The sequence below is a fragment of the Gadus morhua genome, chromosome 5, assembly GCF_902167405.1.
Source record: "Gadus morhua chromosome 5, gadMor3.0, whole genome shotgun sequence".
NCBI classification, from domain to species: domain Eukaryota; kingdom Metazoa; phylum Chordata; class Actinopteri; order Gadiformes; family Gadidae; genus Gadus; species Gadus morhua.
In genome coordinates, this window is record NC_044052.1 from 3,880,899 (window position 1) to 3,903,576 (window position 22,678).

The 22,678-nt window shown below is 44.5% G+C and overlaps 1 protein-coding gene across 1 annotated transcript; it reads left to right on the top strand.

Moving 5' to 3' along the window:
• Positions 1–1,921: 1,921 nt before the first annotated feature.
• Positions 1,922–21,986, top strand: LOC115544204 (MFS-type transporter SLC18B1). The gene is made up of 14 exons (XM_030357057.1): positions 1,922–2,448; positions 2,592–2,707; positions 4,699–4,794; positions 4,883–4,956; positions 19,021–19,168; positions 19,366–19,522; positions 19,621–19,757; positions 19,941–20,042; positions 20,161–20,252; positions 20,353–20,448; positions 20,565–20,639; positions 20,965–21,058; positions 21,195–21,244; positions 21,469–21,986. Exons 1-14 carry the CDS (start codon positions 2,352–2,354, stop codon positions 21,524–21,526), a joined length of 1,392 nt encoding a protein of 463 aa, XP_030212917.1. The 5' UTR covers positions 1,922–2,351; the 3' UTR covers positions 21,527–21,986.
• Positions 21,987–22,678: the final 692 nt, after the last annotated feature.

Consider the following 22,678-nt stretch of genomic DNA (forward strand, 5'->3'; position numbering starts at 1 on the left):
AAATTAATGTGATAAAAAAAATATTAATGGGAATCCAAAAGTTTTGTTTGCAAACCCAAAAGTTTTGTTTGCAAATCCAAAAGTTTTGTTTGCGAATCCAAAAGTTTTGTTTGCGAATCAAAAAGCTTTGCTTGCGAATCCTAAAGTTTTGCTTGCGAATCCAAAAGCTTTGCTGGCTGTTGAGCTGAATCTCGTGGGCGGGACCTACGCCGAAAGATGTAAGACACGTCTCTATTGGCCAGTCTCGATCGGAGTGACAGCTTGGCAACATCCACAGTTAGTAACGAGAGAGGGAGTTCTATTTCATGTAGGCTACGCCGTCTAGGCTTCGCCTTATGGGCTTCTCCCGTGCGCGCGCTTGCGCGCCCTGAAAATCCCGTAGGCCTCCCTGTCAGCCGACAAGGAGACCATGGCAGAGGAGAGCAGGGCGATGTTGTTGACCGCCGCCGCGGATTGAGAGGCACAAACGAACACCCTGTCCGTCAGGCCGACAATCTGCTTCTGGAGGCGGTCGGGGGGCAGCGGCTTTTCGGATGTTGCCAAGCTGTCACTCCGATCGAGACTGGCCAATAGAGACGTGTCTTACATCTTTCGGCGTAGGTCCCGCCCACGAGATTCAGCTCAACAGCAAGCAAAGCTTTTGGATTCGCAAGCAAAACTTTAGGATTCGCAAACAAAGCTTTTTGATTCGCAAACAAAACTTTTGGATTCGCAAACAAAACTTTTGGATTTGCAAACAAAACTTTTGGATTTGCAAACAAAACTTTTGGATTCCCATATATATATTTTTTATCACATTAATTTATCTTGCAATAAAACATTTTTTGATTGCAGTGTCGATAGTTTTGCTCTCAAATCTATTTTTTGATTGCAGTGTGGAAAGTTTTGCTCTCAAACCTATTTTTTGATTGCAGTGTGGAAAGTTTTGCTCTCAAACCTATTCTTTTTGATTGCATAATAAAGACACAAATCTACCTCCATACCGGTGTTCCCTGGGATCCACGCAAGCGAAGAGCGTCTACATTCCGATTGGCTGTCAGTGTTTTGCCGCTGAAACGCGTCATAGTAATTTGCATAAAGTTCAACAGTTTTCAAATTTTTTTGGACGCTCTGGTCGCTCAACTTTGGCCGCTGGTAGCGTTGGTCGCTTTGGTCGCTCTTGCCCATAGAAAGTGAATGACTTCCGGCGATATGGTAGCTCAATTCGCTTCTGGTGTGGACGTACAGTAAGAAAGTTAAGATGTGACCAAATAATGCAATACGTCATCTCTCCAGAGGGCAGCAACAACTAATTATAAAGTAAGCATTTTTTCATTTGTTTAGCCGCTAATGTGTCAATGAGCCGCCAAAATGTACACGTTGACACGCACACTCACATGTAGGCCTACTGTTGTCGCAAAACCTGTAACCTATTTCTAGCAAGCAATGCAAAGAGATTTGTTTTCCTTTACAACATATCAGATTTCACCACCGCTCCATCGGTCACTACAAAGCACAACAATTTTTACTCTAATTAAATTATCTTTCACAATAAAAAATATTTTAAACAATTGTCTTTCATTTCTATTGTAATACTTTTAACATGATTACTTCCAATCGTGAAGTACTATGAATGGCCTACTGATTTGAAGTATGCTCAAGAATAAACTTACCTTGCTTTGAGTTTTGGTTACTATTTGCTTCTTTAATTTAAATGATATGAATATGAAGGGATGCACACCTGTTGCCCATAGTGTAATCAGTGCACAGGTGAAACAAGCCAACCAGCCACACACACACACACACACACTTGGTGTGAGAGCTGCTGCATGGAGCACCGCATGGTTAATTCATCTGCACAATAAAGCTGATTCAATACCACCTCCCTGCGTCTTTGTGTTTGTAAGGATCCCAGTAAAGTCACCTAGGTGGCGTGCCGCAATGGACCGTGGTCCACTATTATTCAGCAGAATACATGACAGGCGTTTCATTTTGAAACGCGCTATGTAGCCTAGGTATTCTCGGTGTATTGCTTTAATACCTAAACCTTTATTAATAAGTGGTTTGGTAGTCTTTCTTTCCCTACAAATTCTTTCAGTGAGACAACTGTCAAGTAAAAAGGAATAAGAAAAGGGTCTTTATGAAATAAGGTCTCGGATTGCATGCTTTGGACATTTTAGGGGTGTAAGCCTATGTCTACTTTCCACAGGCCTACGTTTCTCGTTTATTGTCCTCTGTGTAAAGTGCCTCATGCCAAATAGGACAGCCTTTATATTAATGGGGTTCAGACTCTGCTGCTTATTTTAGTCCCTGTAGATCCCCGTTGTTTTGGCCTTCATAATCCGGAGGATTATTTAATATTGTACTTTCTAATGCTTTTGACACATTTTATCATTTTTAACACGGAAGAAAACCAAGATCCAACGTTGGACATGGAGCCCACAGAAAACACTGTTCTCACAGAACACGGTGAGTGGTTCAAGTTAAATAACCTAGCAGCCTATACGCACTTCATTCATCATCTTTATTTAAGTTAAAATAGGCCCTACCTACTATGCATTTTATCCATGTATCTTGGAGATAACCGTGGTCCCTTTTTTTACTTTATGAAGATGGACCAACAAGGAGCATGTCGCGGACACAGATCTTCACATTAATATCCGTGGCTTCTGTCAACTTTGGCTCAATGATCTGCTATTCAATACTTGGCCCGTTCTTCCCCAACGAGGTGAGCTTTGTAGCCGAGTGTTCATTGATTACGTCTGTTTAAAAGGCTTCACGTGTACAGCCATGACAATGTAGGCAGCCTATTTAACATGCAACGTATATATTTTATGCGACGTATGTGGGAAAACCCCACATGTTTCAAGCTAACACCAGTTAGGAATGGTTTCTTCGCCACATAGTGGACAAAACTACATAGGGTTTTATGAGTTCGCATGTAAGCTAAACCGGGGTGGGCAATTATGTTTCATTGGGGACCACGTAAGAAATTCCGAATGCCTTTGAGGACCTAGGAAATTCTGTCGTGTCTTAACCATTCGATTGGTTTATAGAAAATGTATTGCTGTAACTCTTAAGCATTTGTAATTCAAATTCACTCCAAATGAATGTGAATAAAATAATCGAATTCGCATTACAACCCAAACATAGAAAAGTACTCAGTGGGACATCGCTGATGGGCTTGAACAAGTGCACTGAAGTCAGGTGTAACTCTGATGGGGCTATGCGCACCACAGCTGACAGGTGTTCATCAATGAGACTGATCTCTATCTGTAGGCTACTTGTTGTCATCAATGAGAAAGTTAAATGCCACTTGCTAAACAACCACACTCATGAAGATCACGCACACCATGAATTTTCACAATAAAAGCCCTTCTCCTTTTCCGATATTTAGGCCTACTGTAACTTCTTATAAGCAGTTTTCACATACACGTTTTATCAATTCATCTCTTTTTAATCTCTTTTTTTCTTACTCGCGGGCCACTCAGAACCAGCCGGCCACATGTTGCCCGGGGTTCGTATGATGGGTCTGAGTTTACGCCTCGTGCCCACTACCTCCGTCAGTCAACGCACGTGGGAAGGCGTGGCTGACTGATGGGGGAGTAGTCTTTGCAGAGGCATTTTTCAACTTCTTGACTGAGCCGAAGGCTCCAACGGAACGGACGGATCCACAATGCATTGCGCGTCCGTCCCCGTTAAAGTCAATGGGGATCGCGCAACGAACGGAGTGGGCACGGGGCCCCGTGCCCACTACATGCGTCCGTCGACTGATCCCCATTTACTTTCAATGGGGACGGACGCGCAATGCATTGTGGATCTGTCCGTTCCGTTGGAGCCGTCGGCTCAGTCATGGCTCAGTCAAAAAGTTGAAAAATGTTCAACTTTTTCGGCAGCGACGGATCCGTCATCCAATCAGATCGCGTATGCGAATGTAAGCACTGTGACGCGACTCGGGCTCTGACGATACTGGAAAGCGGGAAAGCGGGTCATCTTGCCTCGCAACAAGCAGGAAGAAGCGGGAAGAACCCGGCGAACCGATTTGATTGGCTGACGGATGCATCTGCAAAGACTACTCCCCCATCCGTCAGCCAGTGTTAGCTGGCTAAAATGGCTAAAAAAAAAGGCCTAAATTATCCAGTGTTAGCGTTCTTACGGTGTTGGGTATAGCCAATCAAATCGCTTCGCCGGGTTCTTCCCGCTTCTTCCTGCTTGTTGCGATGCAAGATGACCCGCTTTCCAGTATCGTCAGAGCCCGAGTCGCGTCACAGTGCTTAAATTCGCATACGTGATCTGATTGGATGACGGATCCGTCGCTGCCGAAAAAGTTGAAAAAATTTCAACTTTTTGACGGAGCCGACGGCTCCAACGGAACGGACGGATCCACAATGCATTGCGCGTCCGTCCCCATTCAAAGTCAATGGGGATCAGTCAACGGACGGAGGTAGTGGGCATGAGGCCTACAAACATGGCCTCGTTACCATTTCCGCCGAAGCCAAGACGGATGGTTTACCGAATTAGAACCTGTAAGCGTGTCTTATTTACCATTACGCCCACTTCCAATATGAACTGAATTCTTACCTGTGTTCGAGAGATGCTTCATGAACCACCTCCAGAGTCTCTGAATAAACCACTTGTTGAATATTTACTCTCCTAGACGACAATACCGCAAAGGATCAAATTAGTTTGTCATCATCCCTCCTCTTTTTTCCAACGCAGGCGGTCAATAAGGGAGCCAGCCAGACGGCCATCGGGCTCATATTCAGCTGTTATGCGTTCAGCAACATCATTGGTGCGCTGCTAATGGGGACATATGTAGGTCAATTAAGCTCTTTACGTCCATCTCATATTTAGGTTATTCTCTTCTATGATTGTATTACATATTCTTCTACCTGGTTCTCAGATTGTCCAGATTGGTGCAAAATTCATGCTTGTGTCAGGCCTGTTTGTGTCAGGAGGATGCACTATCATGTTTGGGTAAGTACCAAAGATGGGAGATTAAAGTCCTTTGGTTTGATGGTTGATTAGAATAGTATGGAGCCTGGGAGAGGACATGGGAGTAATATCTTTATAAATTGATTTATAATTTGAACAAGCTCTTTACTACGTGCATGTGGGCTTAAAATGTAATCCCGGCGAAAATTTTAACCAAGGGTATTTTCAACATGAAAACCCATAAAATAAGCCTTCCAGAATTTGTTTGCGTTGATCAATGAGCATAGAGCTTGCCCGGAGCAACGCTAATAGCCTAAATGGCTTACCTTGCATTGGCAAGGGGCAATGTGAACGCTTCCAAATCTGCAATTGTTTAACCACTAATATTGTAAAAATAGCACCAAACCTCTGCAGTAGCATGACTAGAGCCCCTACATATTAAACGAAGCATCAACAACTTGGCGTACCAGGAGTTTATTAAAAAATACTGTTTTACAAGTCCGAGCCTTACCAAAATAAGATAATAGAGGCGCCAAGAGGGGCGATTGTTAATTTATTTTTATTATATTATTTACGTTATTATTTATGATTTTTTTCCAGCCGTTGTGGCGATGCTGGATTGTTATGCTGTCGAGAGCTTGGAATAAACAAGTTGTGTAAGAACAATTATTGGAGTTAAGCAACATCCGTAAAGATGGAAAGAAATAAGCAGATTTGGAGTTTGCGGGTCAATAGATCAGTGAAACATCGTTGTGACACAAATTTCACCTCTTGGTAAATGTAGTAACCTAGAGAACCAGCTACAACCTTGTTTTCGTCCAAACGAGCCGTCTTTAGCGAACAGTGAACTGCATTGGCTTCTATGAGCTGTCGGCTTTCAGCCACGAGTTTAGGGACCGTCTGCGAAGTGCAAAACGGAAAACGACCACAATGGTCAAATGGTCAATGGCGTCGCCATTATTGACTCTAGAGCCCCAAAACTTGTTCCATATGGTCTCTATATGGTCTTACTACAACCTTTTGGTTTTGAAAAATTATATCTCTACTTATTTTTAAGGATTTTTTATGCAGCAACAATTTCAATAGCGTCACCATTATTGACTCTAAAGCCCCAGAACTTGTTCCATATAGGCATGGCCTCCAAATGGTCTTACTACAACCTTCAGTTTTGAAAAATATATCTCTTCTTATTTTGAGGAATTATTATTTGTCAAAAAATTCAATAGCGTGGCTATTATTGACTCTATAGGTTAGTTTCTGGCGGCATGTTGACCTCAAAGCCTGGGTTAGTTGTACCACGAAAATCGATCTCTTTTAGCGTCGCTGTATCACCATGGTGACTTATGCTCGCAACCAAACCTGGTCGGGAGCAGTTTTTCGGCTTAGTCTAGCCGGAGATCGGCTTCTTAAATCGGCGTGCGTAGCTCCCTAGCCCCTCCTCTGACAATGGCGTCACCATTTGTCGGTGTTCCCGTGGACCTCGGCGCGCTTCTCGTACAGGCGTCTCTCCGGAGACAGAGGGTTTTACGGGACAGAACCGATCCCTTGGCATTGTCTGACGATATTCAGATTTCAGACTTTATTGTCATTGTGCAAACAACGAAATTTAGGTTCTTCATGAGAGATACAGATTCTCATCAGAGGGTGGACCTTATGTAGACAATGCTTTCTGTTGCGCATTGTGCCTCCGTGACAGAGTGCTAGAGTGGAGGTAGCGCGTCAGTCTTGAATTTCTGCGCGGGGGGTTCGACTCCCAAGTGACGCGAATTTATGTGAAGCTTAAAAAGTCCCAATTCTCATGCATATGGAATACCTATTCACTAAAGCTTATGGAATTATATTTTTGTGCTTATTTCGAACTTGAACCCATATTTTCAAGGCCGTGCTGGCACCACATCTATGGGGGTAAAATGCATGATGATAGACCGGCGAATTTGAACCCGGCGTTGTATAAGACCCGAACGCTGGCGTTCGGGTCTTATACTAATCCACTACGCTACAGCCGCTACCTCTCAGCGGTCGAAAATATGCGATACATTTCTTACATAGGGTGTATTTAAAGTGAATTCCCTAAATGATAGAATAAGGCAGGATGGACGTTGCTTATGCATTTTTAAATCATCATCCTTCTATTTGGATTAATGGCGAACAATTCTGCATTTCGCATAGTTATTTTATAGACAATATGCAGAGTCTTTTCACTTATACGCATATAGACTGCTTGATCTATCGTAAAGTCGAGAAAAATGACGCAAAAAACGCCCCTTTCAAGTGAACGCGCACTGAACCTAAAGCGGAAAACCTGGTTCAACTAATTGAATCTAAAGTGAGCTTCGTGGTACCATTTAACTCTGATTGCGAGTTGCAGCTCTGTCGAGCCAGGTTTTCCCAAGAAAGCCTGGGTATGTTCAGCGAGGTTCGTGGTATACCCCCCAGGATATCTTTGGAGGCAATCTCCGTTTATTCTGACAAAGGTGTAAATAACAACAATATCCTCCGGTCAACCCTTATTAACGTGAGCTCCTCTCCCAAGGAGTACAACATCAGAAGGGCATGTTGCAATCAATACATTAAAACACAGAAAACATACTGGACGAAGGTGTAAATAACCACAATATCCTCCGGTCAACTCTTATTAACCTGAGCTCCTACACAAATTAAATGACAGAAATATGTTAGCGTACTACTCAATAAGTTTAAGCTAGCATGTAAAGTTATAAATGTAGTTTAACAGAGGCTAAAACATGGACATTTCTGTGATCACAGTGTTGCCATTATTGAAATAGCTCAAAAAGTTGTCTTACTACAACCTTTTAGTTTTGAAAAATATATCTCTTCGTATTTTTTAGGAATTTTATTTGGCAAAAAAATCTATAGCGTGGCCATCATTGACTCTATAGCCCCAAAACTTGTTCCATATAGGCATTGCCTCTATATGGTATTGCTACGACCTTTAGCTTTGAAAAATATATCTCTTCTTATTTTTGAGGAATTTTTATTTGGCCAAAAAATTCAATATAATTTTTTTTTGCAAAAATGTCAATAGCGTCGCCATTATTGACTCTAAAGCACCAGAACTTGTTCCATATAGGTATGGCCTCATTATGGTCTTACACCACAACCTTTAGTTTTGAAAAATATAGCTCTTCTTATTTTTTAAAGGTCCCATGGCATGCTACTTTATGGATGCTTTAATATAGATATTAGTGGGCCCCTAACACAGTATTTGAAGACGTTCCCGGATTACAGCCACTACGAGCCAGTCGCACATTGAGCTTTCCCCAAACGTGCCGTTTCCGTGTCTGTAGCTTTAATGCAAATGAGGAGGAGAGAGGCGGGTCAAGGAGGAGGGTGGGGGTGTGGCCCTGAGCAGCTTGCGGCCACGGTTCCATACGCTCTGTTTACAGTGGATGCATCGCAATGGCGAGGAGCACACAGCCTTTGGCCGTGTTCTGTAAACATTCTAGAACACTCGGGGTGTTCAGGCGGGAGTCCCTGGAGCTCTATATCTAAGTTATATCATATTATACATAGATATCTATATCATATAATACAGCCGTTCTCAATCTGTGGTGGTACGCGAGCGCCCTCTAGTGGTACGCGGAGTATGAACGTTTTTTTGAAGCATTTTTTGAAGTTGAAGCAACCGTTAAAAAAAAAATCAGGGATGGGCGTGGGGAATCGATAACTCGAGTAGGCCTACTACTCGTTACAAATGAACTCGGTTGGTGGACAGGCAAACTCGAGTTTGCATACACACAAACAAACAAAGTTTTCTGAAGCAAATGTATCAATTTTCTGTGTGGCGCCACTAACGCATGCCGTGGGCACAAAGCAAATTAAATGTATCCATTTCTGCGTGGAGCATGGCGGTTAAAGCAAAGCGCAGCGAATAATTGAAATAGGCCTACTTTAAAGAAATAGGATAAGGTGAAATGTAAAATATGCCAAGCGAAATCGAGCTACCAGAGTAGCTACAAGTACTAGGCGGCAACATATGCTCCTGAAACACAACGGTGAGTTTGGGAAAGCAGACCCGCAGCAACCAAGTGTGTCGGCTATTTTAACCGCCGCAAGACGCAGCCGTAATCCCGGCCATGTAGAGAAGATCACAACGCGTAGTCCATAGTCCATTTGCTGCCGTTTTATTTGCAGCTTTAAATTATTTGCAATGGTTAGGTACGGAAGAGGATTAGGGCCACACATGTAAAAAAAATTAAGTTCTGACTTTATTCTCAGAATTCTGAGAAAAAAGTCAGAATTCTGACTTTAATCTCAGAATTCTGAGAATAAAGTCAGAATTCTGACATTAATCTCAGAATTCCGAGAAAAGAAGTCAGAATTCTGACTTTAATCTCAGAATTCTGACTTTTTTCTCAGAATTCTGAGATTAAAGTCAGAATTCTGACATTAATCTCAGAATTCTGAGAAAAAAGTCAGAATTCTGACTTTAAAGTCAGAACTACGGGTATCTGTAAGGACCAACCTCCGTGGGAGAGACACTTTGCTTTATGCAGTAGGAGGAAACCTATGGAAAGACAAGAAGGCCACAATCCGGCCCTAGAATGGCGCGGTAAAAGTGCAAAACCTGTGCGGTTTGGCAAGAATTCCGTACGGTTTTGAATGACTAATAGCCGCGGCTATTAGTCATTCACTCCGGCTATTAGTTATTAACTCCGGCTATTAGTTATTCACTCCGGCTATTAGGTATGCAGAACGAGCCCTCCCTCTTCTTAGCTTGACCACTAAGTTTGAAGGCTGTCTAACCAATCAGTGAAGAGAAATACCAGACTAAAGTAACGCATTGTCGAGACTAGAGCTGCAGTGCCTCCATGTTTCGCCGTAACATAAAGCTGTGTTGTCTTTACTAGTTTCACTACAATGTAATGACCACCATTAGCTAGTGGAAAATACATTTGTGTCTAGTACACTGATATATTTGTATATGTTAGGCTATATATTGAGATGGCAGTGTTCGAAATACCCGTCAATATTCGGGGATGCCCTCATCCCCAGATTGTTCTCGATATGCAGTAGCCAGCTAGGCCATAACATTACAATATTTCATGGATGCAAGCAAGCCAAGACAATAAATCTATATCTATAGCCTACATGACAACACACGCACACACACACACACACACACACACGTTAAACACACTGGTATAGCAATAGGAGCCTGCATTGGCTAAAGTTGTTGGGATGCACGTTATTTTATAACAGGGAGGGGCAAAGTTGTGCATTACAATGCAAACACGACAATAATTGGCACAGTTCTTGCGCACTCAGAAGAACATGAACTGAATAAATGCCAGGTATATAGCATATCGGAGACAGGCACACAATCAGTGCATTTGCAAATAAGAGCCTGCAGTATGACCGTTCTTGTGACATTATTTAACCATCCATCTACAGCTAATACGATCAGACAGATACATCATTGATCACATATAAGCCAACAACAAGCCCAACATCGCCACGGCAGGTGCGCTCTCTCTCGCACATTCACACAATCACTCCAACTTCTCCAACTCCAAGGCAAAGCTGTTTCACTAAGACCACAAACAACCACAACTAACCAGCCTACATATCCACAACAATGCACAACAATCAGTTCTATACATTGCGTCTATCTTCTGTTTGGCGCACATGGCTAATGTGCATACTTGCACAGGACTGTCGGCTCCGCTTGTCAAAAAAATAGAACGTATTTGTGAATAAATGCTTTGAATTCTGAATACTGGACTTGGTGAGCTTGGTGAGTTGGCTATGGGACGTGCACTTTTACCGCGCCATTCTAGGGCCGGATTGTGGCTTTCTTGGACTTCCATAGGTTTCCTCCTACTGCATAAAGCAAAGTGTCTCTCCCACGGAGGTTGGTCCTTACAGATACCCGTAGTTCTGACTTTAAAGTCAGAATTCTGACTTTTTTCTCAGAATTCTGAGATTAATGTCAGAATTCTGACTTTTTTCTCAGAATTCTGAGATTAAAGTCAGAATTCTGACTTTAATCTCAGAATTCTGAGATTAATGTCAGAATTCTGACTTTTTATCTCAGAATTCTGAGATTAAAGTCAGAATTCTGACTTTAATCTCAGAATTCTGAGATTAATGTCAGAATTCTGACTTTTTATCTCAGAATTCTGAGATTAATGTCAGAATTCTGAGATTAATGTCAGAATTCTGACTTTATTCTCAGAATTCTGAGATTAAAGTCAGAATTCTGACTTTTTTCTCAGAATTCTGAGAATAAAATCAGAACTTAATTTTTTTTTACATGTGTGGCCCTAATCCTCTTCCGTAGTTAGGCTACTTGTTTCGTTTTAGTTTTTTTTAAACTGTTACAGGCCTTGGTTAGGGTTAGTTACGCCTATTTCTTTTTGTAAGGAAAATGTGTTTTGAACGTTTGCAAAAATAAATAATGAGTACTCTGATAACGCTGACTGTTTTGATGGAGAATAAGCATTACATGTTTGGTTGGTAATATTGCCGTTCATCATCAGGCCTATTCCTGCTGCAGATGCGTTGCATTCTAAAAATAGATTTGATTAAACGAGTACTCGATCTCGATTGATCCTCGAGGATTTCCTTCGATCACTCGAATTTACTCGTGCCCATCCCTAGGCCATGTAGGCCTACCCATCATATGCAATCATCTTAAACCTGCATTGACTAACTGCTGTGACGACGAGTAGGGGAAGCAACATTTTTGCAAAATCGTCCTGTGACGAGACGTTGAAAGTCTGCTTTCAGAGGCCAGACATTTCTGGACTTTTGGATGCAGCGACGCAGCGAATATCCTGCGCTTTCAGACAAGGCTGTGCGCTTTCTCATTCCATTTGCGACCAGGCTTCTCTTGGTCGCAAATGGTCGCAAATAAGCGCGATGACTACTGTCATGTCATCGCTCTTAATTTATCCCCAAAAACGCAGCTGATCGGACGCATCACACGATTCGGAGGCATGCATCACATTTAAGGATTTTAAAAACTGATTCTTATTTAAAAAAAAAAAAATGCATTCGGAAGAGAAGGGAGAATAGCGTTGCTCACGGGTTGGAATGAAAGGGAGAAAAGGGGACAGTTGCCTGCGGAAGCGATGTCTGAGATGCAGAGACTGCTTCACGCTACCAGTGTCAGTTTCGGTGTGGAATGAGAGCTCGGGAAGGCACTATTGCGCAAGTACGCCTGCGTGCTTGCGCAATAGCATACTGCCCGAGAATGCAGTATCGCTGTCAAATCTGTCCCTGGGAAAAGTAACGTTGCTTGCGCCGAATTGAAAAAGGAAACCGCTATAATGAAATAGCGGTAATATTTCCGCATTAATTGATAAAATAACAGGGGATGGGAAGGGGGGATGGCTGTTTCAGAAGGGGGATGATTTTGATCATTTTAATTCCAAAGGGGGATGCCATCCCCCCTCAACTTGTGTGCTGGAAGCAGGTTGGATACTGAACCAAGTCTGAGGCTAAAGCTAACCCCAATCGACCCAGACATCACACCCCTCCCACTAAGCATGATAGGCCTAATTTTCAATGTGTGCCTGAGTACATTCTCCTTCAAACCTAAACATAGTTTATATTCTGACCTTATGGCACTTACTGCAGTATTTTTTAATACTGAATACGTTGTTTTTCTATGATACACTTGTTCTTACTCATGATAGTTTGATTACAGTGTTATCGCTGTACACATGATTTCTCTCTTTGCTGCGCATGATTACTTATAACTTTTGTTTTGGATTGTTTGACTCCAGTATTTAAATATTCATGTTCAATTCTTTGAATGTTTTGATGCAGTACAATTTACCTCACATGATTGGTTGACTGCAGTTGTTAAAATTAATATTCAGTGCTGTGAATGCTTTAATGCAGTATACTTGTTAATAACCTCACTAGATTGACTGGTATGTTATGTGCCAGATGATATCCCCATTTGCTGGGTAGCCCTATTGAGGCAGTTGTTCAATTGTTAGTATTATCCCGTTGCAAGTGTTTAAATACAATACATGAGTTATAGACAGTTGGTTGCTTCAGTCAAGTCAAGTTATGTGAATAATAAATCGTGTTATTAATATTAATGCCTTCTGTGTAAACTCTATGTAGTTATATGCCTACGCACTTTATTTTAATTCCGGTGGTACTTGGAGAGCCAAATCATTTCTAAGGTGGTACTCATGGTAAAAAGTTTGAGAACCACTGATATAATATATATTATCACGGCCAAAAGCTGTGTGAGCCTTCAGACGTTATTTTTGATCTGAAACGACTGCGTCGGGTTGTCCGACGTCTCTGGTTCTTCCACGTCCACATCAATCTGAAGTAGACTGAACCACGACATGGAGGAGAAAGGGACCACCGCCTCGGCAGCAGGCAGCACTTAGGCATCACCGCCTCCTGCAGCGGGCAGCAGGCAGCGCAGAGGCGGTGGTCCCTCGGCTGCCCGCTGGCAACAATCCCTTTCTCCTTTATTTTTTGTTCCCTATGAGAGTTTTGTACTTTGTTAATGCATAATAAATGCAAAAAAAAATTAAAAAATTTAAAAAAGGCGGGGCCCTATTGTTCTTAAGGCACTGCATATTAATGTTAGAAAACCTCAAAGTGCAATTTTCATACCATGGGACCGTTAAGGAATTTCAATAGCGTCGCCATTATTGACTCTACAGATATATCTTTCAAAACTAAAGGTACTAGTAAGACTATATAGATGCCATGCCTATCTGGAACAAGTTATAGTGCTCTAGAGTCAATAATGGCGAAAATAATATTGACATTTCTGCAAACAAAATAATGGATATTGAAATTTTGGCCAAATAAAGATTCTTTAAAAATAAAAGATATGTTCTTCAAAACTAAAGGTTGTAGGAGAGGCCCATGCCCATATGGAACAAGTTTTGGAGCTCCATGGCGACGTTATTGAAATTGTTGCAAACAAGAAATCCTTAAAAATAAGAAGAGATATATTTTTCCAAACTAAAGGTTGTAGTAAGACCATATAGAGGCCGTGCCTATATGGAACACGTTTTGGAGCTCTAGGTTCAACAATGGCGACGTTGTTGAAATTGTTGCTAAAAAAAAATCCTTAGAAATAAGAGCACATATATTTTTCCAAACTAAAGGTTGTAGTAAGACCATATAGAGGCCATGCCTATATGGAGCAGGTTTTGGGGCTCTAGAGTAAACAATGGCGACGCTATTGAAATTGTTGCAAACAAGAAATCCATAAAAATAAGAGGAGATCATCTCATCATCTCATTTTCGTCCGCTTATCCGGGGTCGGGTCGCGGGGGGAGCAGCTCAAGCAGGGGGCCCCAGACTTCCCTTTCCCGGGCCACATTAACCAACTCTGACGGGGGGATCCCGAGGCGTTCCCAGGCCAGTGTTGAGATATAATCTCTCCACCTAGTCCTGGGTCTTCCCCGAGGCCTCCTCCCCACTGGACGTGCCTGAAACACCTCCCAAGGAAGGCGTCCAGTGGGCATCCTTACCAGATGCCCGAACCACCTCAGCTGACTCCTTTCTAAGTAAAGGAGCAGCGGCTCTAATCCGAGTTCCTCACGGATGGCTGAGCTTCTCACCCTATCCCTAAGGGAGACGCCAGCCACCCTTCTGAGAAAACTCATCTCGGCCGCTTGTACCCGCGATCTCGTCCTTTCGGTCATCACCCAGTCCTCATGACCATAGGTGAGGATAGGAACGAAGATCGACCGGTAGATCGAGAGCTTTGCCTTGCGGCTCAGCTCTCTTTTCGTTACAACGGTGCGGTAAAGCGAACGCAATACCGCCCCCGCTGCTCCGATTCTCCGGCCAATCTCACGCTCCATAGTACCCTCACTCGCGAACAAGACCCCGAGGTACTTGAACTCCTTCACTTGGGCTAAGGACTCATTTCCTACCCGGAGTAAGCAATCCATCGGTTTCCTGCTAAGAGTCATGGCCTCAGATTTAGCGGTGCTGATCCTCATCCCAGCCGCTTCACACTCGGCCGCCAGCCGATCCAGTGAGTGCTGAAGGTCACAGGCCGATGATCCCATGAGGACCACATCATCTGCAAAAAGCAGTGACGAGATCCTCAGACCACCGAACTGCAACCCCTCCCCACCACGACTACGCCTCGATATCCTGTCCATGTATATCACAAACAGGATTGGTGACAAGGCGCAGCCCTGGCGGAGACCAGCACCCACTGAGAACGAAACTGACTGGCTGCCGAGGACACGAACACAGCTCTCGCTTTGGAAGTACAGGGATTGGATGGCCCTGAGGATAGACCCCCTTACCCCATACTCCCACAGCACCTCCCACAGTTTCTCCCGGGGGACCCGGTCATACGCCTTCTCCAGATCCACACAACACATGTAGACCGGATTGGCATACTCCCAGGCCCCCTCCAGGATCCTTGCGAGAGTGAAGAGCTGGTCCGTAGTTCCACGTCCGGGGCGAAAACCGCATTGTTCCTCTTCAATCTGAGGTTCGACGATCGGCCGAACCCTCCTTTCCAGCACCTTGGAGTAGACTTTACCAGGGAGGCTGAGAAGTGTGATACCCCGGTAATTGGCACACACTCTCTGGTCCCCCTTTTTGAACAGGGGAACCAGCACCCCGGTTTGCCACTCCTTTGGCACTGTACCCGACTCCCACGCGATGTTGAATAGGCGTGTCAACCATGACAGCCCCTCAACACCCAGAGCCTTTAGCATTTCTGGCTGGATCTCATCAATCCCTGGGGCTTTGCCACTGCGGAGATGTTTAACTACCTCAGTGACCTCCACCAGGGAAATTGACGACGAAACACCATCAACCTCGAGCTCTGCCTCCAACATAGAGGGCGTGTTATTCGGATTCAGGAGTTCCTCAAAGTGTTCCTTCCAACGTCCGACGACCTCCTCAGTTGAGGTCAACAGACTCCCATCCTTACTGTACACAGCTTGGATGGTTCGCCGTTTCCCCCTCCTGAGGTGCCGGATAGTCTTCCAGAAACACTTTGGTGCCGACCGAAAGTCCTTCTCCATGGCCTCTCCGAACTTCTCCCACACCCGCTGCTTAGCCTCCGACACGGCAGCAGCTGCAGCCCTTCGGGCCTGTCGGTACCCTGCAACCGAGTCAGGAGTCCTCCAGGATATCATATCCCGGAAGGCCTCCTTCTTCAATCGGACGGCTTCCCTGACCACCGGTGTCCACCACGGTGTCCGAGGGTTACCGCCCCTTGAGGAGCCTAAGACCCTGAGGCCACAGCTAGCCGCCGCAGCTTCAGCAATGGAGGCTTTGAACACCGCCCACTCCGGCTCAATGCCCCCAACCTCCACAGGAATGCCAGAAAAACTCTGCCGGAGGTGTGAGTTGAAGATACCTAGGACGGGGGCCTCCTCCAGACGTTCCCAGTTCACCCGCACTACTCGTTTGGGCTTACCAGGTCTATCCGGAAATTTCCCCCATTCCCTGATCCAACTCACAACCAGATGGTGGTCGGTTGACAGTTCCGCCCCTCTCTTTACCCGAGTGTCCAAAACATGCGGCCTCAGATCAGATGACACGATCACAAAATCGATCATTGATCTTCGGCCTAGGGTATTCTGGTACCAGGTACACTTATGAGCACCCTTATGTTCGAACATGGTGTTTGTTATGGATAATCCATGACTAGCACAGAAGTCCAATAACAAACGACCGCTCGGGTTTAGATCAGGGAGGCCGTTCCTCCCCACCACGCCTTTCCAGGTGTCTCCATCGTTGCCCACATGGGCATTGAAGTCACCCAGCAGAACTACGGAGTCCCCTACTGGAGCCCCATACAGGACTCCATTCAGGGTCTCCAAGAAGGCCGAGTACTCTGAGCTGCTGTTTGGTGCATACGCACAAACAACAGTCAGAGTTTTCCCCCCTACAACCCTTAGGCGCAGGGAGGCGACCCTCTCGTCTACCGGGGTAAACTCCAACACCGCGGCGCTCAGCCGGGGATTTATGAGTATCCCCACACCCGCCCGGCGCCTCACGCCCTTGGCAACTCCGGAGAAGAATAAAGTCCAACCCTTATCCAGGAGTACGGTACCAGAGCTGAGACTGTGCGTGGAGGTAAGCCCCACCAGATCTAACTGATAGCTCTCCACCTCCCTCACAAGCTCCGGTTCCTTTCCCCACAGCGAGGTGACGTTCCACGTCCCCAGAGCCAGCTTCTGCCGCCCGGGTCTGGTCCGTCGAGACCCCTGACCTTCGCTGCCACCCATGTGGCTGCGCACCCGACCCCAACGGGTCTTCCCACAGGTGGTGGGCCCATGAGATGAAGAGAGGGGGGGTGCCACGTAGTTTGTTCGGGCTCTGCCCGACCGGGCTCCGTGGCAAACCCGGCCACCAGGCGCTCGCCATCGAGCCCTCCGTCTGGGCCTGGCTCCAGACGGGGGCCCCGGGCTTCCTCCGGGCCGGGTCACATCTCCTCTTATTCCGATATTCATTGAGGATTTTTGAACCATTCTTAGTCTGGCCCCTCACCTGAGACCACTCTGCCATGAGAGACCCTACCAGGAGCACAAGGCTCCAGACAACACAGCCCTCAGGTTCACAGGGACACGCAAACCTCTCCACCACGATAAGGTGACGGTTCCAGGAGAGGATAAGAGGAGATATCTTTTTCAAAACTAATGGTTGTAGTAAGACCATATAGTGGCCGTGCCTATATGGAACAAGTTCTGGAGCTCTAGAGTCAATAATGGCGACGCTATTCGTTTTGCGTTTTCCGTTTTGCACTTTGCAGACGGTCCCTAAGCTCGCGGCTGAAAGCCGACAGCTCATAGAAGCCAATGCAATTCACCGTTCTCTAAAGACGACGGCTCGTTTGGATGAAATCAAGGTTGTAGCTGGTTCTCTAGGTTACTACATTTAGCTAGAGGTGTCATTTGTGTCGCCACGATGTTTCACTGATGATCTTTTTAACCGCAAACTCAGAATCTGCCAAAATTCTTTCCATCTTTACGCAAGTAGTTAGGTGAGTGCTGCATGCAGCGCTCAACTAGTGTTCTTCATAAGTTTCTTTCTTTCTTTCTTTCTTTCTTTCTTTCTTTCTTTCTTTCTTTCTTTCTTATTCTCTACAAACTTTGGGACCTACCTCCTTCCTAAATTTTTCACCTACTCCATTCAAATTTTAAAATATTCAGAATAGCTTGGAATCGCGTGTTTTTCAGATATTCTACTTTTAAATAGTATATTTTTTAACATGGGAGTCAATATGAGGATGGCAGAGCCATCCTCTGGTAATCTCCATATGTACAGGACCTTGTATCAAGCCGGGATGTACCAAACAGCTTTAAAAAAACACTTTTTGAGGGGCGGCGACGCTAGGGAATAGGACAGTGGCGTGAAGGATAGCGGGACGGAGTGCGCCTGGCCGGTGTGTGATTGTGATAATGGGGGCGGTTGGTTTGACGCGTGCCGTTTGGCGCCAGTTTATTTGGCACTTGAGGGTTTGAGAAAAGAGGGGCATGTTATCCCCATTTGATGATACTTTTTTTGTACCATCTTTATAATGAGGGTTGTTGTATATTTTAATGCACCACACAACGTGGTGTGATACTATAGGTGTCCGGAGCCAACCCTCACTTGGACGTGGACATTAAACACATCGCTGCTCAGACGGAGCTTCACCCTCCAAACAAAACGGGGTGTTGATCCGGGTGTTGATCAGATCAGAGCATCACATCAGAGCATCAGATCAGAGCATCAGATCAGAACATCAGATCAGAACATCAGATCAGAGCATCAGAGAAGATCATCTGATCAAAGTTTGTGTGCACACTTGTAGATCAGCCAGTAAAAGGTCTGTAGAAGGTGTGAGGGGATAGGACGGAGGGTCTGGGTGGTAGGTCGGGGGTTGAATAAGACGGTGTTATTGTCTGAGAGAGGGGACAATGTAGAGAGTATAGGGATGTTAGTTTGGTGGGGTGAGGTAAATCAAGAGCGGTGGAGAAAATCTCTTCAAAAAGGTAGAACAGAGCTACAGTCTGGGAGGAACGGTCGTGTCGAAGGAAAACGTTTACCTGAGTCATGTTGACGATTCTAGTCGTTCAGATGTGGTTTGGTGTTGGCAGTGAATCATCTTGATTATCCCTCTTGTTACAGATTCCTTGACAGAGCTCCCTCGGGGACGGTGTTCATCACTCTCTGCTTCATTGTGCGGAGCATCGACGCCATTGGCTTCGCTGCTGCCGCAACCTCTTCCATCGCATTGGCATCTAAAGTCTTTCCAAACAATGTAGCGACTGTATTGGTAGGTCTGGCCTGCCCTGATGTCACTGGCATGTAGGTGAGGTGTGTGGGTCACTGAGAAAGCACATGATGCCTTGTTTTGCCTCACCCATATTTGCCATAAAAGTTAACAAACTGCTGGCCGTCATGCTTACATTCTTCTACAGTAGCAACAATTCCAATGTACAAGCCTTCTTTCCCTCGTATTGTTCCGACCAGGGTAGTTTGGAGATGTTCACCGGACTGGGTCTCATTCTGGGGCCTCCTTTAGGAGGCTGGCTGTACCAGGCTTACGGATACGAGCTTCCCTTCCTTGTTCTGGGCTGTATCCTACTGCTGATGGTTCCATTCAACATCATCGTCATGCCCAGCTGCGGTAGGCGTTCATCGATTTCCGTACATAAAGATAAAGAGGACTTCCTGGGGTAATAACTAATCATGTCAATACTTTATCATGCTTTTTTTGTCACACAGCTGCGGAGCCCTCTGAGAATTCCTTTTTGCAATTGCTGAAAGTCCCCAAAGTATTGCTCATCTGCTTCTTCATGTTCAGCTTAAGCTCAGGCCTGGGCTTCCTGGACACTACCTTGTCCCTGTACGCGATTGAGAAGGTAAAATATACAACCAAGTGTTACAATGTTCTAGAATGGTTTGTTTTGTCTAAAAAAAGAATGGAAATTACAGTCTCTCTGTGTCTTAGAACAAATACAAATCTCTGGGCGGGGGGTTAGGGGGGTCTGTGATTGTTTGTCACATTCTTATATCCCAAAGTAATAATCCCTCTCTCTATCTAGTTCGGTCTTACCCCGGGCTATGTGGGCCTCCTCTTCCTGGGGGTCTCCTTACCTTACGGTCTGAGCTCGCCAGTTTTCGGTTTCTTTGCTGATAAATATCCTGTGAGTCTCAAGTGGGGTCATTGGGAGTGCAGATCTTCTGAATGAAGCAATGACTATGACTACACTTGTCTCTTACCTCAATACCATTCTAATAGACTCCTATTGGTCGTTATTTCAGACCTCAAGACGTTGGTTCTTGATTCTCGGTGGCCTTCTCTCAGGGCTCTGTTTCTGTTTTCTTGGTCCAGCGCCGTTTCTCCACATTACCAGGTGTGCTGAGTGCATAATCAAATGATTGTGATTCGTCAAACCCTCCTGCCTGGGTGAGTGAGGTGACGTTTCCTCTCTTGTTCTGTGTTCCTCATGGTAGCCAGCTGTGGTTGTTGATCTTCTTGCTGTGCGTGATTGGCTTTGGTTTGGGCCTTAGTCTCATGCCTAGCCTACCAGAGATCATTGCCGCGGCACAGTGAGTAACTTCAGGGTTATATCTGCCATATTCCCCCAGCCTCTGTAGAGTATGAATATTATCCTAATATAACATATTACTTATTTTTAATTTCCAACATTCTTCTTGGGGGACAGTGAACAGGGCTTTGAAGATGGACTTAGCACTCTGGGAATGGTGTCTGGACTCTTTGGGGCCTGTTGGTCCATGGGGTAAGTCCAAGGGAGTTTAGCCTATTGGTTGATTATCAGATAATCCGTCAGCCCCGCGGTACCCATGATGCTTGAAAGCTACCTCAAGGTAAACACAATGAATTCATTTATTGCAATGCCGCCCGTTCAGTTAGCATGAATTTAGGTAAATATTAAATGATATCCACTTAAATAAACTATTGTTATCCATACTGGCTCAACTGAAGATGACACAATGTGTTTCATGTTTTAAGTGCCCTTTGGTACTTTTCAACCAACATTTATTCCTGCACTTCCTCAGGGCATTTTTGTGCTCAAAATAAGCACTTTTTCTTCTTCTACAAAGGATGTTTTATGGACCCATGATGGGTGGCGTTCTCACTCAACATCTAACCTTTGAGTGGGCTGCAACTATCCAAGGAGGGCTTTCAGTTCTGGCTGTAAGTTGAATCATATTGTTCAGGGACTCTTGTTAGTTCTATCAAGTGACCTACCTCAAAATACATGCATTTTAGGGTGCTAAGCATTTTAGGGTACAAAGCATGTTAGGGTACTTATGCCTTATCTTTTCCACAGGCCACACTACTTGGATTGTATTATCAATATGAACACTTAAAGAAGCGCAGGTAATCTCACTCAAACAGATTCCTAAACCCTAGATTTTATATCCTCAACCCTAGTTTATTAGGTCCTAAACCCTAGTTTTATACATCCTAACTAGATCAAAATGTATTTGTTGCATTCTTGATTCATTATTTTTGATTTATATTTATTCACAGTCTGAAGGCCAAAAGCTATGTGAAAGCCAGTCTGTTGATGAAAGTAAATGTGCTTTTGTTTTGTTTCAAAGTATTGCAAAGGAAACTGGAAATAGTTTTGTAAGAGAAGGAGGGAATCTTTTGGCCTAAGCAATCGGTCCTTACAAACAGCTAAAGAAGACGCTTCCTGAGGTATATGGTCCAGAGATGGCTATGATTGGCATAAATCTGTAAGCTGCATTAAATACTTTTTTATTTTTTATTTAGTTGGGAAGTGCACAGGTAACTGGAAACGATAGTCCAAGGGAAACTGCGGAAGAAGCCACTGTGATGTGGTGTTAGATGACACTGTGATGTGGGGTTAGAAGCCTGGATACATAGACCAGATCTTATGATTCAAACCTACAGTGATTTCCATAACGTACTAGCCCACCAGAACCCCCTGCCCACTAAGCTTCAGAGAGTGGTGGTGGTTTACCGGACAGTTTGATCCTTCATGTATGAGCCGGGCTTAGCAAAATCATAAAAGAAAATGACCCTTGTGATTGTATTCCAGTTCCAACCTACTTCTGTTTGTAAATTGGAAATTAAAACTCAAATTACAGAAGTTTATGGTGTATTTGAAGTCCCTTGGCCTTCCTTTTAGGCATTTAAACCATAAGAACATTTTTGTCAGAAACATTTTATTCTGTATATGATTAAGAATATAGCCTTTTATTGAGGACTCGAGGAACAGCCATTAAAAAGATGGTTCTAGGACTGAATAACCTTAAAGAGAAACTTCACCCATTTCCATTAAGCTTTGTATCGTTAGTAACCCACTCATATTTTTGAATGGTCGTGCATCATTCCCTTATTTTCTGGAGAGACTGGAGAGATCCGTATTGATCTCCATCACTTCCTGTTTAAGATGACGCAATATGACGATTTTTGCGTAGAAGTAAATAGGAAGTGTAAGAGGGGAGGATTCTCGTAAGACTACAAGCACCCCCTATAGGGGGATGGGACCCACTGACGCTACAGACCTTAGAGCAGTGCCAGTGGGTGGGACTTCACCAGCAGAAACTAACATCCACAGCGCCTGAAGCTAAGCTAACAGAGGCTGTTGATAAAACAGTACTATGACTAATTAACTGAGTTCTAGTAGGACTAATTCAGTGAGTTCACCATCTAATACTCTTCACTAGAAATGTTGTGTGAAATGATTTTCAAGCAGTCTTGCGGTATCAGCTTGGTAGATGGAACAGCGAGGTGTCCGATAGGCGGAGATCTATATCAGCGGGAGTGGCCAGCGAAGCGCCA